Below are 24,743 nucleotides of genomic sequence, written 5' to 3'. Positions count from 1 at the left end.
TTGCCATCAGGGTGGGTGATTGGAGCCCAGGTACCCCCCTCAGGCATGACTGGGGAGGAGGAGGAGGAGGAAAGAATAGGGGAGGGGGCGGAGTTTTGTTACCTGTCACCTGCTCTGACTGTGCCTAGGGCGGGAGGGGGACTGGTATAAAGCAGCGGGCACCAGCACTGATCCAGCTCACACACCTGCGCCAGCCTTGAGTGTTTTTACCCCTTCCCGCCTGTTGACCACCATGACCCCGGGCATACGGGCTCCTTTCTTCCTGCTACTACTTCTAGCAAGCCTAAAAGGTAAGAGGGGAAAGGTGGGGAGGGGCTGGGCTGTTCAGGTGAGACTCCTGGCTCTCTGTGGAGTGTGCTTACTGGGAGATGGCACTGTGTGAGTCCCAGAACGTGCCTGCCGGCGGGAAAGAGACTAAGGGAGCAGCAGACTGACCCCCAGGAGAGTGGGCACCAGAGTCGGCAAATATTCTCTGTGGGGAGCAGAGAAGAGAGGCTGTCAGGAGAAGTAGCTCCGGAGTGGAAGAATGGGGCTGTGTGCAGTGGCTCCAGTCTATGCTTCCCACACTCGGGTCGCTCCGGTTCACAGAGAGTTCAAGGCCAGGCTAGGCTACAGTGTGAAAGCTTGTCTCAGGTAGAGGAATGAATGAGCCAGAGGCGGAGGTGAGGCCTTTAGGGAGGCAGGCTGTCAGGATGGAGGCAAACTAGGAGCTACCTGATGTTAACCTGATCCCCCTTCCTTCCGGGGTTACTTTGCTTTCAGAGTTTATATTTTTCTTCTTGCTCTGATTTTATTCACCAACCCAGTAGGTTTTTACAACTTCTTGCTCTAGCTGGACTAAAACATCCCACATGTTCTCCAAGGTAACCCAGTGTCCAGCTGTTGGCCATGGGTATAGAAGCAGTTCACCCCTCACCTTCCACTCTGCTTCAGGTTATCTCGCCCTTCCAAGTCAGGAAGATAGTGTCACCTCATCTCAGGACTCAAGCAGTTCCTTAACATCGACCACCACTCCAGTCCACAGCGGCAACTCAGACCCAGCCCCCAGCCCCCCAGGGGACTTCACCAGCACTGCAGTCCACAGTAGCACCTCGTCCCCAGTCACCACACCTCCAGGGGACTCAACCAGCACTCCAGTCCACAGCGGCGACTCAGACCCAGCCACCAGCTCTCCAGGGGACTCTACCAGCTCTCCAGTCCACAGCAGCGACTCAGACCCAGCCACCAGTCCTCCAGGGGACTTCACCAGCACTGCAGTCCACAGTAGCACCTCGTCCCCAATCACCACACCTCCAGGGGACTCAACCAGCACTCCAGTCCACAGTGGTGACTCAGACCCAGCCACCAGCCCTCCAGGGGACTCTACCAGCTCTCCAGTCCACGGTGTCACCTCATCCCCAGCCATCAGCCCTCCAGGGGACTCTACCAAGACTGACATCCACAGTAGCACCTCATCGGCTCCAGCCACCAGACCTCCAGAGGACTCTATCAGTACTACAGTCCACAGTGGTGACTCAGACTCAGCCACCAGCCCTCCGGGAGACTCCACTAGCTCTCCAGTCCACAGTGGCACCGTGTCCCCAGCCACCAGCCCTCCAGGAGACTCCACTAGCTCTCCAGTCCACAGTGGCACCGTGTCCCCAGCCACCAGCCCTCCAGGAGACTCCACTAGCTCTCCAGTCCACAGTGGCACCGTGTCCCCAGCCACCAGCCCTCCGGGAGACTCCACTAGCTCTCCAGTCCACAGTGGCACCGTGTCCCCAGCCACCAGCCCTCCAGGAGACTCCACTAGCTCTCCAGTCCACAGTGGCACCGTGTCCCCAGCCACCAGCCCTCCAGGGAACTCCACCGGCTCTCCAGTCCACAGTGGCGCTTCTATCCAAACCACCATGGCGATATCAGACTTAGCTAGCACTCCAACCCACAATGGCATCTTGGTTCCAAGTACTAGCTCTGCACTGGGTTCAGCCACCAGTGCAGTCCACAGTGGTGCCTCAACTACGACTAATAGCTCTGAATCACACTTGGCCACCACTCCAGTTTACAGTGGCACCCCGTTCTCCACTGCCAAGGCTACATCAGGCTCAGGAGTCACCCCAGACCACAGTGGCTCCTCAGTGCTACCTACCAGTCCTGTGTTGGGCTCAACTGTGGGTCCAATCCATAATACCTCTGCAGTGGCTACAACTCCAGCCAGCAGTGGCCCTCAGCCCTCAGTGCCACCGAGTCAGCACCCTGCCTCTCCCACCGTCCCTGCCACCTCCAGCGACAGCTCTGTTGCCGCCAGCAGCTCTCACTATAGCACAGTACCCCTCCCGACCTTCTCCAGTAACAGTTCACCCCAGTTGTCTGTTGGGGTCTCCTTCTTCTTCTTGTCTTTTTACATTTGGAACCACCAGTTTAATTCTTCCTTGGAAGACCCCAGTTCCAACTACTACCAAGAACTGAAGAGGAACATTTCTGAATTGGTGGGTATCTGCCTGGTCTCTGCCATGCTCCCCTGACGTAGCTCTGCAGGAATCTTTCATCTCAATCCTGAGTCTTCTCCTCTTCTCCCAGTTTCTCCAGATTTTTAACCAAGATTTTCTGGGGATCTCTACTATCAAGTTCAGGTATAGTTCTGGATTTGACTTGTGGGACGGATGGACAGTCTCATGACTTTGTGATGTTGGGGATGAATGGGGTGGGGTGCGATGGGGTGGGGTGGGGGATGCTGAGCTCTAAAGCAGAGAGTCTGGCTAAGTTTCCTATTTCCTGTGACCAGGTCAGGCTCGGTGGTGGTAGAATCGACTGTGATTTTCCGGGAGGGCACTTTCAGTGCCTCTGACGTGAAGTCACAGCTTATACAGCATAAGAAGGAGGCAGAGGACTATAATCTGACTATTTCAGAAGTCAATGGTGAGGTGATAGCCCCAGCTGTAGCCTGGTACCGTAGTGTTGGACTCTGCCGCCTGTAGGAGCGGGAAATCTACCTCCTTTGGGGACTTTCCTGACCGCTGTTTTCCCTTCTAGTGAATGAGATGCCGCTCCCTTCCTCGGCCCAGCCTTGGCCTGGAGTACCAGGCTGGGGCATTGCCTTGCTGGTGCTGGTCTGTATTTTGGTTGCTTTGACTATCGTCTATTTCATTGCCCTGGTAAGTCTCAGGCCTCCAGCGGCGGCGTGCCCTGGTAAATGGAACCCCACTAGGCAGTACAATCTCCTGTCTCCCCAGGCCGTGTGCCAGTGCCGCCGGAAGAGCTATGGGCAGTTGGACATCTTTCCAACCCAGGACACCTACCACCCTATGAGTGAATACCCCACCTACCACACTCACGGACGCTATGTGCCCCCTGGCAGTACCAAACGTAGTCCCTACGAGGAGGTAAAGTGTGTCCATCCCACAGGTTGGGCCAGAGACCTGGGCAGGGTGGGGGCTTCTGAAGGGGTACTCGGGAAACCCAAGGAGCTTTAGAGAGGTGAGCACTGGAGCACCCGGCAAGGTTGGGAATGGAGGTAGAGTTCTGGGGGGTCAGTCCTTGGAAGACTACAGAAAAAAAAAGTATCTATACTACCAGTCTTCCCAAAACAATTCCTTGCAGTCTACCTGTACCAATTTGTACTCATTAGGATGCCCGGGGGTGAGGTTAGGAGATACTGTGCCCCCTGGGAGCCCCGCCCACAGCATTCCCACTGGTCTGAGGGTAGATACAGAAGGCTGGGGTGGGGTGGGGAGGGTTCCGGTGAAAAAGAAGTTTCTTCTAGCTAGAGTGTGCTGAGGGAGTTCTGGGAAAGCACAGGTCCCTCTCTTTTCCCTCCCTCAGGCCGGTCCCTACAGAACCTAGTAAATAATTACTGTGGCCACCTGAGACCAAAGGCCAGTGTGTGTGAAAGGAGACAAGAACCTCCTCTTATCACCCCACTTTCCTCCTCCTCCAGATACAGACACACACACACACACACACACACACACACACACACACACACAGTTCTTTGGGCCAGAGGATCAAAAAAAAAAAATAAAAGGAAAGATGGGCGGGGCTTAGGAGAGGGCGGGGCCTAGGAGAGGGCTAGGGACTTAGAGCCAAGGGCGGGGGAGGGGGCCCGTGGAGTTGTGTGTTTACAGTCACCTGGCGGCTCTGGGGCCAGCAGGTGCACACTCTGAATTAACCCTTTGAGCGCTTGCCAGGCCCCTAGGCCCAGGTGCCATCCGGGTTCTACCTGGAAGAATCTTTTTCCCTGAGTTTATTTCCCCTCCACTCAGGTTTCTGCAGGTAATGGCAGTAGCGGTCTCTCCTACACCAACCCGGCTCTGGCGACCACTTCTGCCAACTTGTAGGAACAAGTCACCCCACCCACTCAGGGCAGCTGTGCCAGTCCGCTCCCTCCGTGGTCACTGCCAGACCCCTGCACTCTGACCTGGGCTGGTGAGCCAGGACTTCTGGTAGGCTGTTCACGGCCTTCCTCAACCATGTCAGCCTGGTGAAGCCCAGCCCTGCCCTGGGAGACACTGGGGTAGTGGTGGCTCTCAGAAGGACTGGCCTAGAAAACCTGGAGACGAGACAGGAACGCAAACATGGCTAAATAAAAGATGGCCTCCCATTAGTTATATGCCAGCTGTGCTTCTTCATCTGAAACTCTTGGATCAGAGCGGTTAGAACGCGGCTGTGTGGCCTGGAAGGGGCTTTTGGGGAGGACTCCCCAAGGCAAGGAGACACGGAGGGGTGGAGGGCTGGGTGCATTCAAAAACAGGGATACAGGGAAGAGGTGACACAGGGACACAGAGGTGGCCTGAGAAAGAACCCAGGAATTGCCTCTCTCCTATGCCTGGCGGCCCTGAAGGAAGGAGGAAACGAAACCTATGCTGGCTCCAGTGAGCCTGCCCCAGGCCTGGCCTCAACTCGAGCTCATGACTGTCTCTTCTGAGGCCAGCCCATGCCCCTCTCCGACTGGCACGGAGCCCTTAAGGCAGCTCTATTCTTAGCTGTCCAGGTGTGAAGCAAATCCTTGGACCACAGATAACAGTAGCAGAGTCAACACAGTGGTGATAAGTCAGGGCTGGGACAGATCCGGGTGCTGTTGGCACCAGGCCCGGCCCTCAGCCACCCCACCCGCCACTGCCTCTGGGTGGGCTCTCTGGCACCCTCGGAATGAGGAAGTGGTTCTAGTTCCCTGACCCCTTTAGGTCCCAACAGCATGCCACGCCCTCAGCCACATCCCCTCAGGGTCCAGGGCTGTGGTCCAGATGCCCAAGGTGAAGTTCTAGGCTAACAGTCAGTGCTGCGCCCCCTGGCGGTGAGAGCCGGTTGGGCTCTGGGCCTTTGGAGTTAGGACCTCCTACCCTTAGGTGTCAATCGGACCGGAAATTACCAGGAATGGTCTCACTCCGGGCAAACAGAAATGTGCCTGGTGTCACAGTTTATTGTTTATAAACCATGAAAATTACAGCTGTTGTTCAGCACAGGCCTAGTAATGCCCACTGCAGGGAGGCAGTAGCAGGCACCAGAGACCTAGCTTGGCCCAACCCAATGGGGACACCAGCCTTAACTGAGTTCCCAAGGGAGACTTGGCACGTTGGCATGGGTGCTGGATAGATAAAGCATGCAAGAGGAGAAGAAGGACAGAAGGGACATGCAGATGGAGGGTATAGGGACCCAAATAGAACAGGATAGGTTCTCCTCCCTCTCCCCGGGAGGCTCAGAGCCTGGTTGCCAAGGTTGTAGTCAGCATCGATGGGGCAAGGGGGCTTGGCAAGGCAAGGGCAGAGCTGTCGATCATACCCACTGTTCCAGGTGCCCTCCCTCCCAGTAAGCCTCGGGAAGACGGGACAGGGATGGGATAGGGCTTTCTATGCCTTGGTTAAGATGCCAAGGGCAGGTCCTGGGGCAGAGACTTGATGGGCCTGAGGCCTAGCTATGCCACAGGTAACACAGAGAATGATGGACATCCAGAGATAAGCGGAGGATCCCTTAGTCCAGGGAAGCCCTGGGAAGAGACAGCTGGCAAGGGATGGGGCAGGAGCACGTGGTTAGGAAAAGTTTGGGGAGGAAGCTGCTGGGTAAACAAACCCGATGCCCAGAGGCTTGGAGAGCCGAGCCTAGGTCTGAAAGGGGGGCCCAAAAGGCTCAGTCCAGCTTGGCGAAGCCCCCAATGGTGACTTTCCTCTCAGGCTTGGTGCCCACGGGCTCCTGCAGCTGAACAGCGCCGCCCCCGATGAAGCAGAAGGCAGGGCATACAGGCCCCGAGCAGTCCAGGGGACACTCCAGCAGCCCGCGGAAAGATACGGCATCCAGGAAGGAAACCCGCCCCCGCTCATAGTCCAAACAGATGCCTAGGCGCGGTGGCAGGGGCACCGTGCAGCTGGCTGCTGGGCCGTCCCTCCCGGTCAGGCCTGCACTGGAGCTCGCTCCGGAACCCAGCAGGATCTTGCCCATGCCGATGGTCAGGAAAGCAAAAGCCGGCAGCGCCTCCACTGCAGCATCTTCAGCACCGCTGTCGTGCCCGCTGTCCGGGTCGTATCTGTAGCGGCGGGGATGCAGGAGAAAAGATGCTGGAAGGAGGAGGAAGGGAATGGGTGGAATCAAGGAGCTGAGATGTTGGAAGGACGGGATGCTGGGGGACAAGAGGTTGACGTATCAAGGTGAATACGTGTGGAGGGCGTTAGATTGTAAGGCTCAAGGCTTTAGTCTGTGTAGGACAGGTATGTGTGTGTGGGAAAGGTGTCATGGGCAGGAAGAGAGGGGACGTTGCTACAGCACACTAGAGACATGTGGGCCCTGTCAGGCTAGAAGGTGCCGAGACTCGTGGTGCTAGGGAAATGAGGTTAGGATACTGGGGATGCAGGCGGGATGAGATCACTGCGATTAAGACGCAATGCGGTGAGAGCAGGAGCAGGGCCAGGAAGATGGTGCTGGAACAGAGATGAAGAGTCATTGGTATCGGGATGTGAAAGGGACACGGGGGTGGGGCCGACAGAAGTCCGGGGTGGGGCTGACAGAAGTCCAAACGAAATTTGTGTTGGGGAGAAGACATCTTGAGGAAATGGGATGCTGACTGAGGGATAAGAGAGCTGGGCTCGGGAGAGAGGGCTCAGGAGGGAAATGTGGGGGCGATGTTACTGTGACGGTGGGAGGCAAGAATGGCTGTGGAGAGTTGTTTAAGAAGATGCTGAGAAAGAGGCAGGTGAAGGAGGTCTCAGGGAGGAAACTTTTCATGGAAATAAATGCGGGGAGCCAGGACATGGGACCTTAGATGGGTGGTGTTGTGGTCCCGAGTGACGGATGGAAGGGAGAGGTGACGGCTCTGCCTTCTATCAACCTTTTCCCAACCATACGCTGAAAACCAGTCCTCCACGTCCCTGCTGCTGAGCCCGCCTCTCTTCCGTCCACAGGCCTCTCAGGCTGGCGTTCCGTGTTCCCTGCTCTTCCCCAGCCCCAGTCCCACCTAGGCCGCCCGTCACCACCCTCGCCAACCCCAGCTCCTTCCCCAGGGCTTCACTCCCCCCCACCCCCTGCAGAAGGGCCTGACCTGGGGCTGATCACATCCGGGGCACCCTGGAAACTTTCCTGAAGCTTGCTCTCCAGCCCGACGCCCACCTTGACCAAGTAGGAGGCAGGGTCTACGGCACAGGCCCAGTAGCTGCGGCCCTGGGTCACGGCCACATCACCCAGGACCACGTCCACACTCAGGTGGCAACCCGTGAGCAGCCGGTCAGCAGCCAGCAGCAAGGGAAGCCCAGGGACACTCCGCACCGCTCGCTGGTCCTTGCTGATGGCTAGCCGTTCTCGGCTTGCACCCCAGCGGCCGTCAAGGAAGAAGTGCAGGACTGGAAGCAGGAGGTTGAGACAGAAGGGAGGATTTCAGGGACACCGGCACTGGGGACTGCGGGGTGTCAGCACACACACTGGGAATTTTGGGCACAGGGAACAAGTTGTCAAGAAGTTCAGTCACCAGGAGCTGGCAGGGGCCCAGGGGAATAGGGCATGGGAAACTGAAATAGAGACATAGGGAAGAGAGGCATCCCAAACAGACATGGGAAGCCAGGAATAGCCGCGGTGGACTGGCGGGCAGAGAAAAGTGTCCCAGCTCTAGCCAACTCGATGTCTCTGTAACCCATTCTCCATGAAGTGCCCCGGGGACCATCTCCACGATGGTCCTGTTTCACCTCGTCCCATTCGTCCCATTCCGAACACCGCTGACCTGAACCTTCCGTCCCACACTCTGCTGCCCGTATCTGACCCCTCAGCCCAGTCCTGACTCGTTTGCCCCTTCCCTAAGTGCTGAGCACATTGACTGAGTCCTTGCTATAAGTCAGAAGCTATAAGTCTTTGCACGTACCATTTAATAATGGTTTCATTACCAAGCCACTCTATTAAATCTTATTATGACTTCTGTAGGAGGGGACTCTGAAGTTCAGAGAAGTTGAAAAATGTGCCTCAGGACACAGAGTTGTCAAGGGGCAAAAGTGGGTTTTGAACCCAGGCACCCTCTAGTCTAGCTCTAGAGGAAGTGAGTACAACTCACACATTAAATTGTACAAATTATATAAATTAAATTGTATTGCACTGCGTTTCCGGTGTCCGCTGCGACTGAGCTGAGTACTTAGGCCATCCTGTACCCTCTGCGTGAACATCTGCATTCAGCATACAAAGCCTCCTTCCGGTCTGCGGACTCACCAGGTGCTGGGGGTGTGTGCAGATGCACGTCCTCACTGTACTCCCCGTAGCCAGCCTTGTTGCAGCCACGGACACGCAGCACATACACAGAGCCCGTGTCGGGGTTCTCAAGAAGGGCACTGGTACCCCTCACCTCCTCCCGTCGCTGCCAGCGTGTAGGGCCTGGCTGGGCGGGGACATCTGTACGCCGGAACTCAACGGTGTAATGCCAGGCAGGTGGTGAGTGAGGGGGCAGCCGCCAGCACAGGAATATTTGATCATAGGCAAAGGTACGCTGGGTGTCGATGACGGGCGCCTCGGGCACTGTTGGAAGAGACAATGGGGTCAATCAGGGCCTGGCCACTGGCCTGGCATGGGGAGAAGGGCAGGCAGGAGAGGAAGCAGCGGGAGCCGGGGGGTGAGTGGAGGTGAGGGAACTGGGGGAAAGGAACTTTCTAGGCACTGGGTGGGCAAGGCGGGGCCCAAAGGAGAAAGAAGTTGGGGAGTGCCGGGCGGGGGCAGGAGCCTGAACTCTGGCCCTAGTCTGCTACTACCCTAATCTAGCTTTGAGCGAGCCACTTTCCCTCTTTGGGCCTCAGTTTTCTCTTCAGTCAAATGGCAGCATCAGACCAAGTGAGTTCTGAGGGCCCTTACAGCCGAGATTCTTAGAGGTAAGGAGGAGCCCCAGGACGGGGCAGGCAAAGGCCACTGAAACCCAGGCAAGAGAGCCCTGAGCAGGAAGGGTGTATAAAGGTGGGGAGGGTGGTGACAGGGTCAGCAAGATGGAAAGCAGGGAGGTAGCAGAGGGGAGCAAGCTTGCTAGCAGAGCGGTGCATGTAGGTCAAGAGGAAGAGAATGAGAGTTCAGAGGGCAAGGGTCAAGATAATGAAAGGTCAGAAGGACCAGGATTATGCGACGGCCTAAGGAAGGGAGGTGGAAGGACCAAGAATTCAGGGTACATTAGGAGAGAAGGAAGCAATACGTGGGTGGCCAGGCTGTGTGGGAGCACGGGGAGAGGAATAGGGAGGGGCCCAGCGGGTGGCAGGGCCCCCAGGGCAGGGCTGCTGACTTGCCTGGGGTGCTCCGGAGCAGAGTCCGCGGTGGCCACAGCCTACAAAGAGAGAGGGAGAAGCAGCGCTGAGCGCGGTAGGATGCTATGGTGTGGCGGGGTTGGCTGGGTGGGGCTGGCTGGCCGGGCCAGGCCGGAGGCCAGGAGGTCCCTGGTGGGCGCTGCCCCCCGGGTCCGCTGCAGGGGTGGGGGAAGGGAAGAAGGCTCTGGTTGGACACGGGCCTGGCTAGCTCCTTACCTCTCAGGAAGCTTAGCTCTGTCAGCAGCTTCATCTCACGCCCCACATCCAGCTGGCAATGGCGGAAGGAGGAGCTGGCAGCTGGCCGGAATGTCTGGAGGGCCTCAGTGGCTCGGGCAATCCTAGAACGGGGTAGGCAAGGGTCAGGCATTGCCAGGTGGGCAGCAGCCCCTCCCGGTAGCCCGCCCTACCTATCCCGAGAGCCACTGCTTCAGGTCTACCTCATTCTTGAAACGCTAATATCAGTCTGACCAAATGAACCTCCTCGAGGCTCCAGCTCTCCATCCGTTTATTCTAACTACTGTCCTAGGAGTTAGCAACACCCGTGGTGCCCACCTCCCTGGAGCCACGCCCTTGTGCCACGCCCCTCGGTACCTGTTATGCAGCTGTTTGGCGGCTTGCACAAAGCAAGGCTGGTCTGTTTCCTTAAGGACTTCCTGGGCATAACCCACCAGACCCGAGCCATCCAGGAGGCTCTGGTGCTCGTGGACCTGGGCGCTGAGCCGGGACAAACGCTCTTGCTGGCACTCTTCGATGGCCTGAAGCAGTGAGGCCCGCTTCTCTTCCAGCACAGCCCCTAGTCCCCGAACCAGCTGGGACACCTCCTCCTTCGCCTGCTGACCGCTCACCTGTCCAAGGAGGAACACCCAAAGGATAAGAGGTTTACTATTGTCATGAAGGAATCACTTGCACCCACCCCCAAGACTATCATACTATCCTAGGGATTCAGTTCATTTCACCCATCCGTCTCAATGGGGCCAGGATCATGACTGGCAAAGACCACAGATATGGGTCCACAGATATGATCACCTCCTGACCCTTTGTACTAACTTTCTGAATGCTCACGTTGTAACTCTGTAGGCTGAAGAGAAGCAAGCCCCTTCCCTTCTATTTCCTAGATTTTTGGCTTAATCTAGGAAACCAAAAATGAATACAGGACAAAAATACAAAAGTCCTATTAATTTTATACCTACTTGGGATCTCCTAAAAAGTCTTTTTATCTGTATAGGGGGTTTGTCTGTATGTATGTATGGGGCCCAGGTGTGTGCCTGGTATCTGGGAAGACCAGAAGAGGGCACCCTGGAGCCACCATGTGGGTGCTGGGACTTGAATCTGGGTCCTCTGAAGAGCAGCCAGTGCTCCTACCCTACTAATTTATCTCTCCAGCCTTTATCTGGGGATCTCTATAAGAGACAGGGTTTCGTGTAGCCCAGGCTGACCTTGTACTCGCTGTGTACTGAAGAGAGATGCCTCTGCTTCAGTTTATCCAGCCTTGGAATCCTGGCATGAAATACAGTGACCCACTTAAAAGTTTAATTAATTAATTAGTCTTTATAATTTGTTAAATATATATTTTTTAATATTTTTTGTGCACTGGTGTTATGCCTGCATGTATGTCTGTGGAGGATGTCAGAAACCCTGAAGCCGGAGTTACGGACAGTCATGAGCTGCCCCGTGGTGCTGGGAATTGAACCCACGCTCTTAATCCCTGATCCCCTATTTATGAATTTGTTTTGTTTTGCTTTGTTTTGTTTGTTTGGTTTTGGAGACAGGGTTTCTCTGTGTAGCCCTGGCTGTCCTGGAACTCACTCTGTAGACCAGGCTAGTCTCAAACTCAGAAATCCGCCTGCCTCTGTCTCCTAAGTGCTGGGATTAAAGGCGTGCGCCACCACTGTCTGGCTAATTAAATTTCTAAAAGAATAATTTAGGTGCTGGAGAGATAGCTCAGGGATAAGAGCAAGTAGCCACTGAGGAAGGACTGAGTTCATTTCGTAGCATCTATCAAAGGTACCTAATGACAGCTCCAGGGGGGTTCCAACACCTCTGGACTCCGTGGGCACCCCCTGCACATGGGGTACACTCAGATACACACATGCACAACACCTGATTAGTTCATTTAAGAACAGTACAGTTACATTTTAAGTATTTATGTACTTATATATGTATGTATAATTGAGTAGTGCTCTGTCTGCACGTACACCTGCATGCCAGAAGAGGGCGCCAGATCCATTTGTGGATGGTCTTGAGCCACCATGTGGCTGCTGGGAGTTGGACTCAGGACCTCTGAAAGAGCAGCCAGTGCTCTTACCCTCTGAGCCATCTCTCCAGACCACTGCACTTACGTTTTTAACTTTTTTTTAAAATTTAATTTGGTGAGCCGTTTTTGTGTTTTATGGGGACTTTGGACCCTGACCATGTACTAAGGCAGCAGAAGGTGTGCCTACTCTTTCAACATAGTTTTTTTTTTTTACTTTAAAATATTTATTTCAGGGGCTGGAGAGATGGCTCAGTGGGTAAGAGCACCGACTGTTCTTCCAAAGGTTATGAGTTCAAATCCCAGCACCCACGTGGTGGCTCACAACCATCCTTAAAGAGATCTGATGCCCTCTTCTGGTGTGTCTGAAGACAGCTACAGTGTACTTACATATAATAAATAAATCTTAAAAAAAAATATTTATTTCAGGCCAGGCGGTGGTGGCGCACGCCTGTAATCCCAGCACTTGGGAGGCAGAGGCAGGCGGATTTCTGAGTTCGAGGCCAGCCTGGTCTACAGAGTGAGTTCCAGGACAGCCAGGGCTACACAGAGAAACCCTGTCTTGAAAAAAAACCTATATATATATATATATATATATATATATATATATATATATATATATATATATATTTCATTTGTGTGTGTGTGTGTCTGTGTGTGAGAGAGATTGTGTGTTTATGCACACCACGGGTGCAGAAGCCCCTGAAGACCAGAGGAAGGAATCAGATGCCCTGGAGCAGATTCCAGGAGATGGCAAGCTGCCAGGTTTCTGCAGGGAACTGAGGCTGGGTCTCTGCAAAGGCCGGAAGTGCTCCGAACCACTGACTGTCTCTCCAGCACTCACGTGCTCCTCGTGATGGAGGTATGCACGCTCCATCACTGGCCCCTGTCAATTCCAGGGCAAACAAGCTGGTTCTGGGACCTCAGTGTGCGAAGGAGAGCCTTTTCCAAAATATCCTTCTGTCTGGATGCATGTCAGAAAATGCAGTAAATGCCCTTTCTGAACCTACGGTTCCTCCAGCGACTGCGACATGAAATACCAGTACACTAACTGGTCATATTTGACCGTAGCTCTTTCATAGTCTTAATCGTTTTGTATCTCTCCCAAATAAGAAAGGCTACGACTGCGGCTGCACCAACGTCCACATGTGGACCATTAGCTACGGCACACTGGTGGCTGTGCCTTCCCTATCACCCACTGCCACTGCAGCTTAATTCAGACCACAGAAGGCGCTTGTTTCGTTTCCTGCTTCATGGTCGTGTTCATGCTGAATCTAAGGACATTTGAGCTCCTCAGCCCCAACTATAGCCCTTCTACGCTGCCTGCAGCCCCAGCTCCAACCTAACCCAGGGTACTGGTGTTCTTGCCAATGAAGTATAACCAGAGGCTCCACCCACAGGCATCCTCCTCCTGTGGGCTCTGAACTGGCAGCAAGGCGATGAGACACGCCCACCAAAGCAGGATGAGACACGCCCACGGAAGTGGGATCCCAGGCGCACGTCCGTGCCCTTCCTCACCTCAGTGTGCCTGATGGTCTCTTCCAGCTCACAAATCTGGCTCTGCACTGTGTCCTGGTTTCCCAAGATGTATGCCAGGCTCTTCGTTAGCTTATCCTAAGGGCAAAGAAAGAGGTGGGCATCATCCTGGCTCTGTAAGAAGCACGTAATTAGGAGGTGTGTGGTGGTGTGTGTTAGCAGTAGAGCCGAGGAAGTAGGGTCTTTACCTTGAGGGCTTGGTAGGCACTGAGCACTGGTGTGATCTTGTGCCCACTGTGGGTACGCCGTACTCTACAGAGTTGGCACACCAGCCGTTGACATGTCTTACAGTAGTGGGTCACCTCTTCCTTGTGGTCTGGACACATCAGACCCTAGGGATACAAAGGATAATGAAATAGTCAGCGTGTGTGTGTGTGTGTGTGTAAGGATGCTGACCTACCAGCAATTGCTTGCCCCTCTCCAGCAGTGAGATGAGAAGGAAGTGGAAATAGCTGATGGTGCTCCCTAGCGCCACCCGATGGTGAACACCAGGAATTAAAGCATCTGTGAACCGACCATGCCACGGCCTAGCATTCTCCTCCGTCCCTCCACCCACTTCATAAGTACACAGTAATAACAACCATGATATAGTTCAGCTTTGTCACCACTGTGCCCGATTCCTAGAAAAGCGTCCTACATAGCAACAGCTTTTCTGTGGCAGAGTTTTCCTGTGTACCCAGGCTGGCCTTCAACTTCCAAGTCTCTCTATTCAGCCTTCCGAGTGTTGGAACTCGGGCATACTTAGCCAGGTAACACTTTGTAGGCAACAAACATCTCCTGTGAGCCCATCAGCAGCCCGCAGGTGTAGTTACTGCAGAGTAGATTCTCATCTCCACGCAGCTGGCGAGATGAGAGACCCAGAGACGTTGACTCATTTGAGTGTTAGAGACACGGGCTGCGAGACAGCCAGATGTGGTGTGTGTCCGTAATTCTAGTGCTCAGGGAACTGAGAAGTTTCCATGAGTTCAAGGCTAGCCTGGGCTATATGGCAAGGCGCTGTCCCATCTGTTTTCATAATATTTTATTTGAGTTATGTGTATGTGTCTATGTGTAGAAATGTGCATGTAAGCGCAGGAGATAGAAGAGGCCAGAGGTGATGAACCCCCTGGAGCTGGAATTACAGGGAAACAAAGGCGATTCTCCGGAAGAGCTCTTAGTCAAAGAGCTCCCTCTTTCCAGCTCTAAGACCCTGTCTCACACGCACGCGTGCGCAACCACATACACACACACACACACACACACACACAACCCTGCCTAGCCCTCTTTAGAAGCCCACATGTCAGCCACCCCCAGCCCCTGGCTCAGCACCCCTCCCACTTCAGACCCTGCGAGAACTGGCTCACCTTGGGGCGGAATGAGAGGGTGGGTAGCGTGGGCTCGTGCTGGGCCTTCTGAGTGCCCCAGGGGTGGAAGAGCTTGAAGCATTCATTACAGAAGGTAGCTCGGCACTCTGTGCAGCCCTTGGTGGCCTCTAGTGGTGGGGGCTTGCACAGCTGGCACAGGATGGCCCCTCCCACGCTCACACTCTGTCGGTACCTCTCCACCACTCGCTCTAGGGTCAGGTTGCGGAAAAGCCCGGAAAGACCCCTCTCCCCCAGCTCCACATCGCCCTGGCAGGCCGGGCACGGGAATACGATCGTCTGGGGGTGCAAGGCACCACGCTTCCGCCCAGGGTACGTCCCAAAGCCTGTAGATGGACCCAGGAGGAAGAGGTGAGAGAGAATTACAGCTGGCTGGGGTGTGTGTGTGTGTGTGTGTGAGACATCTGTTCAGCTAAAAAGTGGAATTTTGGGGCAGGGAAATGAAAAAAAAAAGTGGAATTTCATTGCGCCAGAGATCGCTCTCGTTAGAATTCAGATAAGCGGTAAGTAGCTCCGCCCCAGAATGACAGACACGCCCCTGACCCTCTTCCATCTTTCTGCATTCCCACCCCATCCCACAGGCCCCAGTCCCACCTGACTTAAGGAGCCGGTCCAAGCGATCTGGCTTGGGGAGAGTTCTCCGAGAGAGGCGGGGGCTGCGGGTAGAAGGCGTGGAAGCAGGAGAAGTGGGCTCCGAACTCGGATCCCCACCATGGCCTATGTACCCCTGCTGGCCCAAAACCTCCCGGGCACAGGCCTGGCACACGTTGTGGGTACAAGGCAGCACTAGAGGCTGCTTGTACATCTCTTGGCACACTGGGCACAGCAGTTCCTTCTCCATGTTCTTCATGCTTGTCTGTGGAGGGACCAGGAGGTTGTGTGAGAGCTAGGACACTTGGGCAAACCTCAGCCCGGTCCCTTGGCTGCCAGGAAGGGCAGCACAAGCTACCTACTGCTTTGGCCCAGTACCCGCCTTGGTTGGTTCACACTCCTTCCCAGTCTCTGTCTCCGGCTGCTGCTCCCCTCTTCGGGAGTTTAAGGTCCAACAAGAAGGTGCGGTTGGAGCTCTGGCCTCCCCCAGCATCGCGCCCCACCCCCATCATTCCCGCTGCAGCAGTGCCGGCAGCCGGTCCTCCAGCCTCACCTGTCCCCAGATCTCCATCTCCGGCTTACCCGCCTGCTCCTGGCATTTATTTCAAGGGCACCACCCATTCTACAGCCGGGTGTTGTCCCCCGCCCCTTTCTCTAGCAACCCTCAGACGCATGACTGCTCCCCGCGGCCAGGGTGCGCGAGCTCTCTGAACCCGCCCCAGCACCCATCCTCCATCCTTCAATTCTATTTCGTCCAATCTCCCCAAATAACCCAATCCTCTTCGCCTCCTATACTAGAGCTATCAGGCCCAGTCTGGTGGAGAAATTCGGCCTGCTTCAACCCTTTGCCCAATCTTGGGGGGGGAGGGAGCGCCCCGCCTACCTGCCCCCTCCCCACCGGAAGTATCCCTCCCCCTTTTGGTGAGGGGTCTTCTGGCTATTCCCCACCCCCACACCTCACCTTGGTCCCTCTCTTCGCAGCCATCCCGGTCAGGGGCGCAGCTGACACAAAGGAGGGAGGGACAGGGAGGGAGGGGGAAGGAAGTGGTGGGGGGGAGCAGGGTTGGCACCGCCTCTGGGAGAGACGGGCACGGGTTACCATGGCAACCGCAGGCTGCACGGCAGCTCGCTGGGGGGTGGGGTGGGGGCGGTAGAGGGGGGGTCGGGAGGGGTCCAAATTGGGAACTGCACCCAGAAGTGGCTTTTTCATCACCCCTCCATACCTGTCCTCAGTTTCTTGGAAAACATCCAAGCTCACACATGCCCCTTCTCATAGCCCTGGGGCACGCCTGGCAGCTACCCCAAGCCTACCCGCTGGGTCCGTCACCCCAGCAAACGCAAGTCTTTAAAGCACTCGGCTGTCCCCAGGATCCCTGCACACCTGCATCTCCGCCCTCCCAGTCATTTCTGTGTTAACTAATCCCTTCTCTACATTCCATAGTCTTCCTGGACCCCCCACCTGTTCAAGGACCTGGCTTGCCCCAACCCTCTACACCCCCTCCCCTCCCCTCCCTTCCCCTTGACCCCACCTTAACTCACACTGATGCGGACTAGTGCATCCATGATGGAAGTGAAGGTCTGCATATCCTCACCCTCAGCCATGGCCCTACTGTGCCCGCCCGCCCCCGGGTGCCCGATCCTGGCAGCTGCTGCGAACCCGGGGCTTAATGCAGGAGCCGGGTGGGGTGTAGGGAGGGGTGGGGAGGGCGAGACATCACTGCGCATGCTCCAGGGACTAGCTTCGAACTGCGTCCGTCGAGGTAGGGGGTGGGAAATAGTTCTTCCCACGTGGTTCTCCAAAGGCGGTCTAGGGGGTGGGTAACATGGGAGAGTATTTGAGGTAGGAACCATTACTTCTATTGGAACCTTGCATCGATTGCTAGTCATACCGCTCACATAAAGCAAGAAGCTGGTTTCAGAGGAAGAACTTCAGGTGGAGAGTGCTACATCTTGGGTGGCATATGGCTTCGGGAGTTGATGAAGCAGAGCGGGTCAGGGAGGGTCTGAGGGAGTTGTACGGGAGATGACAGGAATAGCAATGAAGGCACAGGTGACTCTTGGCCATGAGATCATGACTGAAAGACGTGAGCGCAGCTTGTCCAGAGAGGCAGCAGATGCCCTGGCTACAGAAGGCTGGAGACCGAGCAGGGCGGTGGCCTAGAATGCTCTTCGAAGCAGTGTTTCCTCCTTGCCGCAAGAGGGCGCTGCATCCAAGGCGCGTAGAGGAAGAAGTAAAGCAAGTCCACGTTGGCCCCGACGCCTGCGTACAGACAACCGCGCCGGCTTCGGCTCCCCTCTTTCTCCAGAGGCACGGATTGGACCCACGGACGGGGCATGATGGGTAACTGCACCGGCGGGATGCCCGGGCTGCTCTAGCGGGGGTGGGCTTTGGGGTGACCTTCCCCCCCCACCCCCCGGTAGCTCCGGTAAAGCTGACGTGTCCTGGTTTCCAGGGAACTAGCATTTCCTCCGGACAGGCGGGAACTTGGGTGTGCAGGGCTGGGTGGTGCCTGGAGGTCGCCGTGGGGGGGGGGGGGTCACTTGGAAGTGATCGGTGAGCCAAGCTCCGGAGTGGATCTGCCTGAATCTTAGCCTGACTCTTTTTCTCGTTTCCAGTAGTCGGTACCGGAACCTCCTTGGCGCTGTCCTCCCTCCTGTCCCTGCTGCTCTTCGCTGGCATGCAGATATACAGCCGCCAGCTGGCCTCCACCGAGTGGCTCACCATTCAGGGCGGCCTGCTGGGATCCGGCCTTTTCGTCTTCTCGCTGACTGTATCTTCCACGCGCTGGAAGGGGAGGTGGTGGTGTGTGAACAGAAGATGGGCGGGGTGGGCGGCAAGGGCCTTGCATTTCCTCTACTTCCCAGCCCTGTCTTGTAGCATGAGTTTTTTTCCCTTAATTCCTTCAACCCAGGCCTTCAATAATCTGGAGAATCTGGTCTTTGGTAAAGGCTTCCAAGCAAAAATCTTCCCCGAGAGTAAGTGAAACTCAGTTGACTCGATGCTTTGTTTGTTTGTTTGTTTGTTTGTTCGAGACAGGGTTTCTCTGTAGCCCTGGCTGCCCTGGAACTCACTCTGTAGGCCAGGCTGGCCTCGAACTCAGAAATTCACCTGCCTCTGCCTCCCAAGTGCACCACCGCCTGGCCACAACTCTACGCTTTTTTAAACCTCCCCCAAACATGATGCTGGATTTCCCAGTGCTTAGATGATAAAGGAGAAATACATTTGCTTAAAACTATCTTGAAGGGACTGGAGAGTTGGCTCCGTGGTTAAGGGCACTGACTACTCTTCCAGAGGACCTGGGTTCAAATCCCAGCAACCACATGGTGACTCACAACCATCCGTAATGAGATCTGACACCCTCTTCTGGTTTGTCTGAAGACAGCTACAGTGTACTTACATATAACAATAAATAAATCTTTTAAAAAAAACTGTCTTGAAGACAGAAAATACATTTCCAGATTAAGCATTTTATCAGAGCTGGAAGAGAAACACAAAAAGGAGAGGAAAGGGGGAGGAAAAGAAAGAAAAAGGAAAGGTTTCAAGTGAACAGTCAAGTCTGGGCTGATGTCTGAGAATATCCTGGGGAAGGTGTTCTTTGTCCGTGTGAGAAAAGAAAGCAAGACCAAGTCCACTGAAGGATTTTGATGTGGAATGACCCTGTGCTATTGCGTTCTGCTTGAGGAGATTGTGAAGTCTATGTTTACTGGGATGTTACCATAGCAGGACCCCTGACGGAAGGAGAATAGAGAATAAGTGTTAGAGCGCTCTCTCTCCCCCTCTCCCTCTCTTTCTCTCTCCCTCCCTCTCTCTCTCTTCTTCCCTCCCTCCCTCCCCCCTTTGTTTTCCTCTCCTCTCCTCCCTTCTGTAGCCCACCCTGGCCTTGAACTTCCTGTGTAGCCAAGGATGACTTTAAACCCTTGAATTCCTGCCTCCACTTCCCAAGTCCTGAGATTAGCACTACCTCATGGCGTTTATGAGGTGCCAGGGATTGAACCCAGGTCTTCGAGCGCGCTAGGCAAGCTCTCTACCCACTGAGGCCCATCTCCAGCCCTGATAGGTTCTGTGTGTGATGATCTGTATTAGATGGCTCATGTAGAGATCTGATGGAGACTTAAATTCAAAAAGCAAAGCCAGCATCCGGACCCAGCCACTTGGAAAGCCACATGCTGGGAAACTCAAGCAGTGTCGCCCTGTGGAAGACTCACCCGGTAACACCCAAGCCCGCCCATTGCCCTCCGTCTCCTTGCCCTCCTCCAGGCTGCATCTTCCCAGGCCTGTTGCAGGTTTCTAGAGCTTCTGCCCAGCATGCCCACAACTTGCGTGTCTTCCACTCTGTCCCGTGTGTTTCTCATATTCTGAAAGAAATTGTTGGGAGACGAAAGCCTTGTCTTTTAGCCAGACAGCGGCGGCACAGGCTCTTAATCCCAGTACTAGAGGCAGAGGGAGGCAGGTCTCTGTGAGTTCAAGGCTAGTCTGATCTACAGAGTGAGTTCTAGGACAGCCAGAGCTACACAGTGAAACCCTGTCTTGAAGTTGGGGGAAAAACAAAAAACCCCTCTTTGCCTTCCTTTCTGGCTGGACAAACAAACCTCTCTGCCCTTCCACCCTCTCACCCCTGTCCTGCACTGTTAGACAGGCCATATTCCTCCTTCCTGAATATCAGGAACAAGCCTGCTCTCCACCCTTCTAGAACGTTGTATTTTATTGCATTTTATTTATTAATTTGCTTTTGAGGCAGGATCTCACTGTGTTGCGCAGGCTGGCCTTCCTTTGAATTCTTGGGCTTAAGTGATCCTCCCTGCCTTAGGGTCCGCACTACCTTGCTGTATAGGCATACTTGTGTATATGTGGGGTGGGGAGGCCAGGGAGTTAAACGAGGCGTGGAGACAAGCTAGTAAAACAAAACCGCATTCATGTCTTCCCCTCATGGCCTGGGCAAGTGTTATGGCATTTGCTTTTGTCAAGACACACCTATTTTGTTTGTGTTGTTTTTCTAGAGAGGGTTTCTCTGTGGCCCTGGCTGTCCTGGAACTCCCTCTGTAGAGGACGCAGGCCTCCAGCTCACAGACATTTGCCTGCCTGTGCCTCTGGTGCTGGGGTTAAAGGCGTGCGTCCCCATGCCTGGCGGGACACACGTTTTCCAGCGTGTTCCTCACGGGGCGCTAGACTGCTCCTATTTTCCGTTTCCGTTCTGAACGCCTCCTGACACTGCCCGTTCTCGCCTCCTCAGCCCTCCTCTGCCTGGTGTTGGCCCTCTTCGCGTCGGGCCTCATCCACCGAGTCTGTGTCACCACTTGGTACGTATCTGAGATCCGGCAAGTGGCACCACAACACCACGCCTTGTGGTGCCAGATCCTCCTCTGGTGTTGCCAGCCCCTCCCTCCCTTCCCACCATGTGCCTCCTCACCCCCCCACCCCCACCCCCATTTTCTTTCCTTTTTTTTTTTGGTCCTTAATTCCCCAGGCCTAGCTCTGGATTCCTTACGGGAAGCTGGGCTCTGCGCTGAGAGCCCTATGCCTGTTGGTCTGATGACTTATTTCACCCCTAGCTTCATCTTCTCCATGGTCGGTCTGTACTACATCAACAAGATCTCCTCCACTCTGTACCAGGCGACAGCTCCAGTCCTCACACCGGCCAAAATCACTGGCAAGGGCAAGAAGAGAAACTAACCTTGAATGAGTAATAAAGTCGCTTCTTTGTAGCTGTGTCTGTGGGCTACCATAGTAGACCTCATCTGCCACTGTCTGGGCTGGGCAGGCCCTGCAGCGCCCGACACTTACAAGAGAGTCATTGCGGGAGGAGAATGCAACAGTGATGGGGTGGGGGGGGGGGCGCAACCTGTGGGAGAGAGGTTGAACGGTGTAATACAGGAAGGCCTGCCTGTCAGAACCACAGTCGATGTTTTAAAGGTGTGTGTGTGTGTGTGTAAAAGTGGGGGTGCCCATCATACAGGTGCTATAGGAGGTGTCCTTTATCATTCTCCTAAGCTAGAGAAGATCCTGCAGCGGAGGAGGACCCCTAACTCCTAGTCTGTGCAGTTCTGCATGGGGTTGGTACTACAGCTTCCTGAGAATGAACTTTTGTCTTTACCGGAGCCAAGGAGCCTTTGGCCGCACTCCCTACCGACATTACCCTCCTCATCTCTCTGTCCCTCCTCAGCACGAACAAAATGCCTGTGCGTGTAAGGATCCTGGGTTGATCACCAGCCCTTGCCTCTTTGCTCTGGCAGTTTTGTTTCCCCCCCCCCCTTTATCTTGTATTCAAGATAAGAGGAAATCCCTAAGCTTATCAGAGTAGAGCCAAGAGGAACCAGTCCTGATGGAAGGGAGGCAAGTGGCCCCAGGTCCTGCTTGTGCTGTCATGAGAAACAGCTCTGTCCAGTGTGCTTGTCCTTAGAGAGGTTCCCCTCCTGGTTGATGCTCCAAATTTTGGGACCACCCATTTTGGTCACTTTTGAATACTCAGTAGTGCTTGATAGTGGGAAGTAGGTTGGTTGAATGAAAAAGCGTATATTTCTGCTGGGCGTTGGTGGCTGTAACCCCAGCACTCTGGGAGGCAGAGGCAGGCGGATTTCTGAGTTCGAGGCCAGCCTGGTCTAGAGTTTATTCCAGGACAGCCAGGGCTACACAGAGAAACCCTGTCTCGAAAAAACCAAATCCAAAAAAGAAAAAGCGTATATTTCAACCCTTCTAGAACAAAACCCTACACATTTAGAGGCACCTAAAGGTTAAGGAATAAGGCTCAGTAAAGGTGAAGCCAAGAGTCTAAGGAGCTCTGGCCAAGGGTTGTAAGAGGCCAAGCTCTGGCCCAGGAGGGAGAACTGCACAGTTTGCACAAAGCGCCTACAGAGGGCGCTGTGGGCTCATCTACCCTGGACACTCCGGCCGACCTTTCCCTGCACGTTGGTCCTAAAGGACTAGGCGGTGCTCTAGTTCTTTGGAAGGCAATCTAGAGACCCAAAGGGGCCAGACACCTTACTGGAAGGGTAGAAACATCACTTCCTATCCTTGGGCAAGATACTGGGCAGGATTTCAGTAGAGATCGCAGTCTTTCTAAGCGTGGTAGGTCCAGGTTCATCTAGTGAAGAAGGGGTGGGGGGTGTCCAAAATTGGTCCTGGGGCTGTGGGAAGGTGATTGGATCTAGATGTGACCGTCAAACCGTGATTTTCTCCTTGCCTGCAGTGGGAGCACTGGGTTGGGCACATATAGCCCTTAGATAAGGCCACCTGAGTGGCAGAGGCTTTCAGAAGGCTGGCTTGGGTGGGGCTAGGCAGATAACGTCACTTCTAAGGCTGGGTCTGTGAGGGGAAGACCAGCCGGTGACCTAGCAAGGGCTAAGGGATCATGGCACCTGCTACCACCTACCGTGTAGGACCAGGGGCAGTATGTGCCTCAGGAATGGGTGGATTTACAAGGCAGGTCGGCGCCAATAGCAGCTTTATACTCAGCCTATCTGTGGTGTCTAGTTGTAGGCTATACACACCTGACCTGCCAATTAACCCTGACAGAGATATCACAGCCTCTAATCACCATCATTAGGTAAAGGGGCCCGAGGACATGGTGGCTTCCAAGACTTGGAGGTGAAAGAGACAAAGGAACTTGGGGTTCCTGGGACTCTGCTCCACTCCTGTGGCAGTAGACCTACAGGAGAGAGTGTCATGCCCCTGGAGGACAGAGGGAGCCAGATGTTTCCTCCTGTTCACTCACACGTGGCCGCGACACCCGCAGGCACCCGCCCCCAACTCCGGAAACAGGAGTAAATAATATGTGGGCGGAGTCGGTCAGTGTAGTCTGGCCAGAGGAGGCTTCTGGCCCCTGACCTGACATGCTCCTCGGAGTCAGAGGTGATACCACCCTTCAAGAAGGCAGCAGGACACAGACTGAGGCGGGTTGGCCTCCCTCCCGGGGACAGGCACTAGCATGAAGAGCGCCTGGCATTTAGGGCATACCAATGGGACAGGGCGGGACCTGGGGGCGCCCGGGGCAGGCGGGAGGGCCAGTCTGCGCCAGGCCTTGGCTCCAACCCTTTTCCGGCCCTTATTGTCCTTGGTGAGAACCGGACACTGTCCTGTTCCCACTGCCCCCTGCCTCCACAGCTCTGCTCCCCAGGGCCTCGGGAAGGATGTTGGGAAACAAGAGAGAGCCAGAGACCCATAGAGACAGAGATGCTGAGAGACACAGAGACAGAGGCACAAAGGGAAGGATACACTGAGATCCATTGTGAAGTCTTTGGGTGGTGGGCTCTGTGGGAACCCTCTCAGGATGGGAAGTTGGCAGCCCTGCCTTCTTGGGGGGAACTGCTGGAGTCTACAGTCCTTGACAGGTTACAAATAGTGCTACCTCCTAAGCAAACACAATGGCCAGAGCCCTAAGGCAGACAGCCCAGGAACTTAGTTGTTTCCTTTAGGTGCATTTCTTTGCTTCCCTTCTAGGGAAATTGAAGTTCTTGGGGGCTCAAGGGCCAGAGCCAGGATCTGTCTCCCCAATCCACTCCTTCTAGGCCGAGAGCCAACTGTACATATAAACGCTGTACCATAACTGCTGCCTAGTTGAGTTCCTGCAGAAGCAGAGAGAAGCCCCTAATTGGCTCTAGAGTTAGGCATTCTCAAACAGCTTTAGGCCAGCTACTGGCAGGAAGACTTCAAAGCTTCTCCTTAGGCCCCAAGGGGCAGCCACACCCAGCCAGTCTCTCCAGCACTAGGCCATGCAGGGAGGGAATCCTGGGCCCCGCGGTCTCAGCAGCTCCTCCTGGGACTCAGATCTTTTGCCAGCTGGAGAGAGAGAGATCCAGGTCCCTATATCTATAGAGGTTCCAGCTCCACTCAGAAAAAAACAGACATGCATCTACTTAAAGTATTTTTTTGCACATGTAGAGTGTGTACAGTATACACGCATGTATGAGTATTCACATGTACAAGGATGGGTAGGTATACACACGCACGAGTGCAAAGTTGGAAGCCCAAAATTGAAGTCTAGTGTCTTCCCCAGCCCCTCCTTATTTGTTGGCATAGGGTCACTGACTGTGAAGTTCCCAGGCTCCAGTAAGTCAAGGTAGCCATCGTGCCCTGCCCACCCCCTGTCTCTGCCTCCTGGGTGCTGGGACCACAGGAGGTTGCCATGTCCACCTGGATTTTGACTGGGTTATGAGCACCTGTCCATCCAGCCCTTTCTCCCCTGATCTGTCTCCCCCAGCCCAACAGGAACAGTTAGCCTGGGGTGACAAGTGTGCTAGCCATACAGTCTCTAGAGGATTCATAGAAATTCTGATGATAAACTAAGG

The 24,743-nt window shown here is 54.7% G+C and overlaps 3 protein-coding genes across 7 annotated transcripts; 2 read left to right on the top strand and 1 right to left on the bottom strand.

Annotated features, from left to right (window-relative positions):
- The first annotated feature begins 120 nt into the window (after positions 1–120).
- On the top strand, positions 121–4,588 carry Muc1 (mucin 1, cell surface associated). Its single transcript, XM_052180058.1, has 7 exons — positions 121–290; positions 934–2,468; positions 2,560–2,612; positions 2,765–2,898; positions 3,013–3,134; positions 3,213–3,362; positions 4,242–4,588. The coding sequence occupies exons 1-7, from the start codon at positions 233–235 to the stop codon at positions 4,314–4,316; spliced, it is 2,127 nt and encodes a 708-aa protein (XP_052036018.1). The 5' UTR covers positions 121–232; the 3' UTR covers positions 4,317–4,588.
- Positions 4,589–5,389: 801 nt separating this feature from the next.
- Positions 5,390–17,070, bottom strand: Trim46 (tripartite motif containing 46). Of its 3 annotated transcripts, XM_052180052.1 has the most exons (10): positions 16,423–16,476; positions 15,465–15,726; positions 14,853–15,196; positions 13,698–13,841; positions 13,492–13,587; positions 10,314–10,567; positions 9,939–10,060; positions 8,653–8,955; positions 7,505–7,802; positions 5,390–6,496 (listed from the first exon to the last, which is right to left on the bottom strand). In XM_052180052.1, exons 1-10 carry the CDS (start codon positions 16,444–16,446, stop codon positions 6,103–6,105), a joined length of 2,241 nt encoding a protein of 746 aa, XP_052036012.1. In that variant the 5' UTR covers positions 16,447–16,476; the 3' UTR covers positions 5,390–6,102. The 3 variants fall into 3 exon arrangements, with proteins under 3 accessions (XP_052036012.1, XP_052036014.1, XP_052036013.1); XM_052180054.1 differs by lacking the exons at positions 7,505–7,802; positions 16,423–16,476 and adding an exon at positions 17,001–17,070 and having other exon boundaries at positions 6,320–6,496; XM_052180053.1 differs by lacking the exon at positions 7,505–7,802 and having other exon boundaries at positions 6,320–6,496.
- Positions 17,071–17,684: 614 nt separating this feature from the next.
- On the top strand, positions 17,685–21,164 carry Krtcap2 (keratinocyte associated protein 2). 3 transcript variants are annotated; one of them, XM_052180055.1, is made up of 5 exons: positions 17,685–17,802; positions 18,078–18,232; positions 18,374–18,437; positions 20,693–20,759; positions 21,012–21,164. In XM_052180055.1, exons 1-5 carry the CDS (start codon positions 17,796–17,798, stop codon positions 21,130–21,132), a joined length of 414 nt encoding a protein of 137 aa, XP_052036015.1. In that variant the 5' UTR covers positions 17,685–17,795; the 3' UTR covers positions 21,133–21,164. The 3 variants fall into 3 exon arrangements, with proteins under 3 accessions (XP_052036015.1, XP_052036016.1, XP_052036017.1); XM_052180056.1 differs by having other exon boundaries at positions 17,690–17,802; positions 18,081–18,232; XM_052180057.1 differs by lacking the exon at positions 17,685–17,802 and adding an exon at positions 17,845–17,950.
- Positions 21,165–24,743: the final 3,579 nt, after the last annotated feature.

Source organism: Apodemus sylvaticus, chromosome 4 (assembly GCF_947179515.1).
Source record: "Apodemus sylvaticus chromosome 4, mApoSyl1.1, whole genome shotgun sequence".
Lineage (NCBI taxonomy): Eukaryota > Metazoa > Chordata > Mammalia > Rodentia > Muridae > Apodemus > Apodemus sylvaticus.
Note: the sequence above shows the minus strand (reverse complement) of the source record. Positions and strands in the feature narration are given on the sequence as shown.